Source organism: Triticum dicoccoides, chromosome 7A (genome assembly GCF_002162155.2).
Source record: "Triticum dicoccoides isolate Atlit2015 ecotype Zavitan chromosome 7A, WEW_v2.0, whole genome shotgun sequence".
NCBI lineage: Eukaryota > Viridiplantae > Streptophyta > Magnoliopsida > Poales > Poaceae > Triticum > Triticum dicoccoides.
This window is the reverse complement of record NC_041392.1, coordinates 565,419,353-565,428,205: the sequence shown is the minus strand read 5'-3', so window position 1 is coordinate 565,428,205 and position 8,853 is coordinate 565,419,353. Positions and strand designations below refer to the sequence as shown.

Below are 8,853 nucleotides of genomic sequence, written 5' to 3'. Positions count from 1 at the left end.
GCTGCACCTCCGGCGGCCATCCGGCCCGCTGCCCTCCTCGACCGGCCCCCTGTGAGCCGTCGCCTCCCCGCCTGCTCCCGCATGCTCTGACCAGCCCGCTCTCCTCCTCTCGCGCGCCCGCAAACCCACTAGGCCCCCTGGGCCAATGACAAGGGCCCCCCACCCCCTGAATGAATTTATAAAAATAAAAATAAAAATAAAAATAAAAATAATTAATTAATTAGAGAAATAATTAACTTAATTAATTTTGTTTAATTAAACTAAACAACTAACTAGGCTAATTAAACATTAGTTGTCTAATTAACCGGTTAGTTAATTAGTATGACAGTGGGGCCCACCCCTAATTAATTCTAATTAGATTATATTAAATTTGGATAATTAACATGTGTCTCTGACCAGTGGGACCCACTGGTCAGGTTGACCAGTCAACTCTGTTGACTTCTGATGTCAGCATGACATCATGCTGATGTCATTAAATCATTTTCGAATTAATTAGATAATTAATTAAATCCCAGAAATTAATAAGATCTTTAGCAAATCATATCTTTTAATCCGTAACTCGGATTAAAATATTTTCAACATGAAAGTTGCTCAGAACGAAGAGACGAATCCGGATGCGCAGCCCGTTCGTCCGTCACACATCCCTAGCATAGCAAACACGCAACTTTTCCCCTCCGGTGCATCTGTCCGAAAACACGAAACACCGGGGATACTTTTCCGGATGTTTTTCCCCCTTCACCGGTATCACCTAATACCGCGTGAGGGCACACCTAACACGCCGTTTGCTTTGTCACGCATCGTCATGCTTATGTTGCATTGTATTTATTGTTTCTTTCCCCTCTTCTCTTCGGTAGACTACGAGGCTGATGCTGCTGCTGATACCCCGATCGACTACGGTGTTGATGACCCCTCCTTGTCTGAGCAACCAGGCAAGCCCCCCCCCTGATCACCAGATATTGCCTATTCTCCTCTATACTGCTTGCATTAGAGTAGTGTAGCATGTTACTGCTTTCCGTTAACCCTATTCTGATGCATAGCCTGACATTGTTGCTACATCTGTTGATACCTTACCTGCAATCCTAAATACTTAGTATAGGATGCTAGTTTATCATCATTGGCCCTACCTTCTTGTCAGTCTGCCTTGCTATACTATTGGGCCGTGATCACTCGGGAGGTGATCACGGGTATATACTATACTATACAGACATACTATACAGATGGTGACTAAAGTCGGGTCAGCTCGATGAGTACCCGCAAGTGATTCTGATGAGGGGGCTGAAAGGACAGGTGGCTCCATCCCGGTAGAGGTGGGCCTGGGTTCCTGACGGCCGCCGACTGTTACTTTGTGGCGGAGCGACAGGGCAGGTTGAGACCACCTAGGAGACAGGTGGGCCTGGCCCTGTTCGGCGTTCGCGGATACTTAACACGCTTAACGAGATCTTGGTATTTGATCTGAGTCTGGCCATTTGGTCTATACGCACTAACCATCTACGTGGGAGTAGTTATGGGTATCCCGACGTCGTGGTATCAACCGAAGCCTTCTAGACGTCAGCGACTGAGCGGCGCGCGCCGGATTGGATTGCGTTAACGCAACTTCCTTTGTAATGGAGGTTGCTATGTCTGCTTCCGGCCGCCCTCGCAACGTGCAGGTGAGCAATGGGCGATGGGTCCAGACCCCTACGCGCATAGGATTTAGACCGGCGGGCTGACCTCTCTGTTGTGCCTAGGTGGGGCTGCGACGTATTTATCTTCCGAGGCCGGGCATGACCCAGGAAAGTGTGTCCGGCCAAATGGGATCGAGCGTGTTGGGTTATGTGGTGCACCCCTGCAGGGAAGTTAATCTATTCGAATAGCCGTGATCTTCGGTAACAGGACGACTTGGAGTTGTACCTTGACCTTATGACAACTAGAACCGGATACTTAATAAAACACACCCTTTCAAGTTCCACAGACAACTCGGTGATCACTTTTCCACAGGGCGACGAGGGGAGGATCACCAGGTAGGATTATGCTATGCGATGCTACTGGAGATGCTACTTGGAGATGCTACTTGGAGGACTTCAATCTACTCTCTTCTACATGCTGCAAGATGGAGGCTGCCAGAAGCGTAGTCTTCGATAGGACTAGCTATCCCCCTCTTATTCTGGCATTCTGCAGTTCAGTCCATTGATATGGCCTCCTTACACTTATACCCATGCATATGTAGTGTAGTTCCTTGCTTGCGAGTACTTTGGATGAGTACTCACGGTTGCTTTCTTCCCCCCTTTCCCCCTTTCCTTTCTTTCTGGTTGTCGCAACCAGATGCTGGAGTCCAGGAGCCAGACGCCACCTTCGACGACGACTCCTACTACGCTGGAGGTGCCTACTACTACGTGCAGCCCGCTGACGACGACCAGGAGTAGTTTAGGAGGATCCCAGGCAGGAGGTCCTGTGCCTCTTTCGATTTGTATTCCATTTTGTGCTAGCCTTCTTAAGGCAAACTTGTTTAACTTATGTATGTACTCAGATATTGTTGCTTCCGCTGACTCGTCTATGATCGAGCACTTGTATTCGAGCCCTCGAGGCCCCTGGCTTGTATTATGATGCTTGTATGACTTATTTATGTTTTAGAGTTGTGTTGTGATATCTTCCCGTGAGTCCCTGATCTTGATCGTACATGTTTGCGTGCATGATTAGTGTACGATTGAATCGGGGGCGTCACACTACTATCGGCTTTTTTTTGGCTGCAAGCCATGCCGTCGTTTTCCATCTGATGCTAGAACCGGCAATGGTGCGGTCGGCATCCATGGTGCGACGAACTACAACCGAGGGTCTGCGATAATTTTTGTTACAACCGTCCTCGGTAATTTCTACAACCGACGACGGAATTTGCTGCGATGACAAATGAAAGCGTTTGCGACCAGCAAGGCGTCTTCCTCCATGAGGATAGCGAGCCCGGGGTGGCCGGCGAGCGCGCGGCGGCAGAGGGTGGGGGCCGCGCTCTCCTTCTCTCTCGTTTTTCTCTCGCCTGGGAGGTTGATGATGGGTGCTGGGGTGGACGGGGAAGAGATCTAACGGCCGCGCGCGCATAGATCGGGCGGATCTGGGCTGACCGGCCGAAAGATTCGGCCGGCGCGCCGGCGCAGAGTGTTGCCCTTTTGGTATGGATTAGATGTACATGTTGAGCGATTTTCAAAAAAAAAAAAGATGTGCATGTTGATCGTGTCCCTTTCCCCGGGCAATCCTCTGAATTTCACCGTAGGACCGTGATTTCCCGTTCCCCCCCTTCTCATTTCAGTCTCTCCTCGCAGATCCCAACTTAGAAAAGGGGAAAATCTCTCCGCGAAGAACATTCCAGGCCAGGGCCTCTCCATTCCGGCCAAAGCCCAACCAAACCCTCGCACCGCCACCCCACCATGGCCGACGGCGGCGCTCCCCTCTCCACGGCGGGCCACGGCGGGGTGACCTCATCAGCGACCTCAACGATGACGTCCTCCGTGAGATCATCACCCGCCTCCCCCTCATGGAAGCCGCCCGCACCGCCGTCCTCGCTTCCCGCTGGCGCTACCTCTGGCGCTCCGACCGGCTCGTCCTCAAGGACGTTGACATCCACGAGCCCGCGCGCGACGCCGTGGTCCCCCGAGTCCTCGCCGACTACCCGGGCCACTTCCGCACCGTCATCCTCGCCGACTGCAGGCTCGCCTCACTGGACCGTGAGCTCCCCGCCTGGCCGCGCCTCCTCGTCGACAAGCGCACGGAGGAACTCCTTCTCGCCAACAGATGGGTCATGGACCAGCCCAACCCCGCGCGCCTTCTTCCCGCCGACATCCTCCGCTGCGACTCGCTCCAGGAGCTCACCCTGGACTTCTGGACGTTCCCCAGCGGCACCGAGGTCCTTCTTCCCCGCCTCCGGGCTCTCGCCATAGTACGGATTGTCATAAGCGAGCAGGAGCTGGAGTGCTTGATCGCTGCGAGCCCCGTTCTGGAGTCCCTTCGGCTCACCGTCAATAGCTCCAAGCACGTCCGTCTCCGCAGCAAAAGCCTCACGTGCGCGCTTGTTGGTTTGCTCAAGGTGGAGGAGTTGACCGTGGTGGACACGCCGCTCCTGGCGCGGCTTTTCTTGTTCCTGTCCCTACCGCTTAATGGTGTGAGGATCAGGATCGTTTGTGCTCCCAACCTGCGGGTGCTCGGCTACCTGAACACAGGAACTCACGAGCTGCAGATTGGTGACAGCGTCATCAGGGTACATCTCTCCAGTCTCAATCTCTCTCTCAACTTGAAATTGTTCCATCTAGATTGTTCTCATATATGATCTGAAAGTAGTCAATGAGTCATGATAATCTCTCTTTCAAAGTTATCCCATCCATGATGATGTTTTGTATGATTATAGAACACTCGATAAGTTATGTATACCTGTCTTGGTGGACCGCTTTGCAGCCAGACAGAATGGTGAGCACAAGCACTGTAGTTCCAAGCGTCCAGATATTGGCGTTGACTGTGAATTTTGGTGTCTTCGTGGAGGTCAAGATGCTGGCCAGCTTCCTCAGATGCTTTCCAAACGTTGACACGCTGCATATCCAGGTAGTTCCCAGTTACTTCAGTCCGTCCATCATTTCACAATGGTATCGTCGATTATTAGCAGCTTGATCCATATATGTAACCAAACTGCTCACACATTGGTACCAATTTGCAGTCTGTACTGCGTGGTCCATCTGTAACTGCCAATGAACCCAGTGGGGACCATCATGCCAACTTCTGGCGAGAGATCAGTCCGATTTGTTGCTTGAGATCACATGTCAAGAAGATGGTTATTCACAATTTCCGAGGGGATCAAAATGAGTTTGAATTCCTCAAGTTCGTCGCCATGAATGCAGAGGAGCTACAGTCCTTACTGGTTGCGTCGCACAAAGATATTTTGTCTTCAGCTGTGAAGGTGAATGAGACAAAAGATGAATTGCAGCGTCTACAGTTTCCAACAGGCATCTCTGCGGTGCTACGGGTATCACCTAAAGCTGCCACTGTTTGGCGCTTGGGGAAAGCATGCATTCTTACAATCGATGACCCTTTCGAGTGCTGAATCCATGGTTAATTCGCTGTATGTTACATGCTTGATCCGTACTTTTTGAGAAATCATTGACTGTTCTTTGCAAGATCTTGCTGTTTAGTTTCTTGTAGGCATGCCTTATCTTGAGATATGGCTGAGTTTTCCAACTACCAAGAGTGTGTAGGAATTAAAGCTGGCAGAGTACTTGAGAGACTAGTGTTATTTTCATGTGTTTGTCTCGATATGACAATATGACAACAATGTGCTTCTGGATATAGTGCGCTTGTTTTTTAGCATGTCTGTGGTTTCATTTTGTTTGCATTGCTTATGTAGAATGTCACCTCTGTCAGTTTCGTTAACTATCATTTGGTGGTCAGAGTATACTGAGCTTGGTTGGCCAGGATCAGGATGGCAGAGACTAAATGTAGTTCTGCACTTCTGCTTTCTGCATCATGTTTTGTGTATCTGGAATAGAAATGGCACATTGCATCGACTGGTAAAAGCATATGGAATAAATAGCTTATGACAGTAGATTTTTTTCTTTCCAATTAAGACTTGGCCGATTAGTTGAGCAAAGCTAGAGCTTACATATGAGACCTGGTTTGTGAACAATCTTAGAGTACTTGGTTTCCGAAAACAAAGTTGTTGCTACTCTATTCATGTTTCACTGAAAGATTTTCGAGAAGTGGGAATGTTCAAATATGCTAATTCTTTGCTTAATGGAATGCCCACCATATATGTTTAGAGATATAACAGTTACGTAGGTGTTACTGTACTTGCTTGGCTCTGCTTCTCCTGTTTGCAAAGAGGACTTTCGTCTCCGTGCTATCTTCCAGAGATTGTTGTTGCTTGCCCTTGATGATGTTGTCTCTTGGTTTACTTCTGCCAATAGCCCAGCATTTGATTTCATTCACCGTTCATTATTTAGTTACTTCAGTGGCCTAATAGCCTTGCCAGCTCTAAGGAGGAACATAAATGTCCAACAATGTTGACATTCTTGAGACTGAAAAACTGGTCATGTTTTTCTATTCCCAAGGGATGTTACCATTGATAAAGCATGAAAATCATTTATGTTCTGTTTGTCCATTTTACGGGAGAGCATTTTAAAAGAAGCTTGTACTGGAGGTGTAATGTTAGATGTCCAAGCTATTTTGCTCATGCAGTCTGTGACAAAATTCATGAAGTCTACTTCGCCGTTCCTTTGCCCCATGATTATTGGTTAGTTTTGCAACTGATTAAGTTTCTTGTGGTGTTTCAAACATTGGCTACGAATGGATATATTAATGATTTAATATGTCATAGTCCACTGATGTACATCTATTGTTATCTTTAATATGTCATAATCACATAGAAGAACTTGCATTGTTACTGGCATGTTAGCATTTTTTACATTGTACTACCATGAGTCTATGATGAACCAGTCGAACGCTATGTAATTAAAGTAAAAAGACAATGCTGCAAGATCACAAACACTATTATGGTCGGCGCAGCAAAGCACGCCTATTTGTCTAGTACTCCCTCCATCCCAAAATTCTTGTCTTAGATTTGTCTAGATACGGATGTATGACTAAATAAATTTGTATCTAGAAAAATCCAAGACAAGAATTTTGGGACGGAGGGAGTACATTGCTATGCTATTTGCTTACCGTTGACTTCAGCTTTCTTTTGTTTACTGTCTATTTGTTTCTGCATAAGCCAACTCGGCGACTAGGTTTTTGGCACCGCTGCCAAGTGAAGCTATTGGCAAACATGTTATTTATGGAGTAATTATATCCGCTTCTTTGCATATGAAAAAAATTACTTCGCCGAAATATGTACAATCTGGGAACTGTGCACCTGTAAGTACCGCTCTCAAAGCTACCCTCTTCCTGAAAAATCGATGTCATGTGTATTCTGTTGCAAATGTTTCGTTCTCTGAGAAAGCATCTGATCTCACTATCGATGACCCTTTTTGCTGATGAACCCATGATTGGCTATATGTCTCCATGATCCCAACTTCCTTGGGAATAATTGGACTGTTCTACTTCAAGATCACGCTGTTTAGTTCGCAGGCGTGCCTTCTCTTCAGGCAGGTATGGCAGGTTTAGGTGTCATAAGGCTATAAGCCTGCCAAACTATGGTCTGCTAAGGTGGAGGCCAAATGTCGCTGCTTCTTCGTGTGGCTTTGGTTCAGGGAGAGGGTTCTAACCAATGTCAGTCTAGCAGAGAAAGGATTGCCGCACAACAGCTACGATTCCCTCCGTTCCTACATATAAGCATTTTTTAGAGATTTTAATATGAACTACAAACGGAGCAAAATGAGTGAATCAGCCGCATGAATCGCCCTGCTGCTCGTCATTTTGCGCCTGGTGTCTGGCTCTGGCTCTGACTGCTGCTCGCGGGATGGATCCGTGAGCTTTTTCTCAGTCTTCCTGCTAGTTCCAATGCGTTTCCCATGGAGTGGGGGAATGCCACGGCTTGTAAGCCTGGTAAACACAGCCTCCAATGAGCCTGATTAGCGGTAATCCGCGTTTGTGCTCGGGCTCGTCTACACTCAATGAACAGTAAATTCAGAAAAATGTATAATTTTCTTTTTAAAAAACTTACATTTTTTGGCATCAAAGATGCTCCAACACGGTAGATACGTGCAAATTTTAGGGGTGAAATGATATTCGAGAAGCTCTAGACACACACAAAAAAATCAGTTTACAACCTTTTTTTTCAGTTTCTCTAAGACCAGAACTTTTTATTTTCCGGGAAATGTCATTTACCTCGATGCAGAAGAAAATTATTTATTTTTGAATGTGCTTGCTATTTTATTTTGATTTACTGTTCATATCCAGGTTTGAATTTACTGTTAACGCCCAGGTGCATACCGAATCACCGCACTCCCTAATTAGCCTATCTTTCAGTTTTAGTTTTCTTGGTACACGGGGCACCCTAAGTCTGCCTACATGCAATGGCTGATAAATAAACCGAATTCTTTGTTCAAGAGCTTATCACATATACTCTAATTAAAAAGGGAAATCTCCACCTTTTGTAAATACAGCCGTGGCCCGTGGGGCTCTCGTCTAGACCAGTTGAGGCTCTTGGCTTGACGCGGGGCGGCTTCGCGAGGCCACTGCCCACCGAATTAGATGTTGTGTGTTGGTGGGAGGTCAGGACACATCATCAAGCTTGTAGGTGTGACGATAAAGGTCATCAGAAAGGTGGCTTAAGGTTGATCCATGTATTGGTTTTGTTTGACTCTGTTGAATAATACAATAGAGATGATTGTGTGTATTCTTGGATGCAGAGATTGGGGCAACCTTCTTTTCGGAAAGAAAGAAAAAATACCGCTCCCAGAACTGACCTTCTTGAAAAATCATGAAGTGACTTTGTGCTCCTAATCCTTCTGGGCGTTTGAGCATCCCAACCTAAAATGTTTATGATCGTTAAAGCAGTGAGCTGTTGTAATTAAGTTCAGTAATGTACGTAATGGGTTCTTTGAGTGCTCGACAATTGGCACATCATACTGTGCTGTCAAGTGAAGCTGACGTTATGCTAGCGAATGTAAAAAAAGCAAATCTAGGTCCAGTATATGAGAGACCCTTCTGATAAAAAAGAAATCCAAATAAGGTACTGGACCTAAATTAAAAGGTTTTTGACATACAAAATATCTTAGAAAACAAAGAAATTACAGGGGATGCTATTGCACGCGCGAGCATTACAGTGCTTGATTTCCGACAAGAACGTACAAACTCAACATTCCTTTAATTTTTTTGACGGGAACTCAACATTCTTTTTAAGCAAATCTGTGTAAGAGAGAAACTAAAGGACGCACCTGGGCCCACCCATTGAATTCAAAAGGG

General features: G+C 46.7%; 1 protein-coding gene across 1 annotated transcript; it reads left to right on the top strand.

Annotated features, from left to right (window-relative positions):
- The first annotated feature begins 2,876 nt into the window (after nt 1-2,876).
- LOC119333625 (putative FBD-associated F-box protein At5g56700) lies at nt 2,877-5,333 on the top strand. Its single transcript, XM_037606465.1, has 4 exons — nt 2,877-3,014; nt 3,278-4,222; nt 4,417-4,560; nt 4,673-5,333. The coding sequence occupies exons 1-4, from the start codon at nt 2,877-2,879 to the stop codon at nt 5,054-5,056; spliced, it is 1,611 nt and encodes a 536-aa protein (XP_037462362.1). The 3' UTR covers nt 5,057-5,333.
- The last annotated feature ends 3,520 nt before the right edge of the window (nt 5,334-8,853 follow it).

Excerpts from the sequence above, each read along its gene's own strand:
- LOC119333625 (XM_037606465.1), top strand. The coding sequence starts at position 2,877 with ATGACAAATGAAAGCGTTTGCGACCAGCAAGGCGTCTTCCTCCATGAG. Across the intron at positions 4,223-4,416 it reads TTGGTGACAGCGTCATCAGG|CCAGACAGAATGGTGAGCAC; the intron begins GTACATCTCTCC and ends ACCGCTTTGCAG. Across the intron at positions 4,561-4,672 it reads TTGACACGCTGCATATCCAG|TCTGTACTGCGTGGTCCATC; the intron begins GTAGTTCCCAGT and ends ACCAATTTGCAG.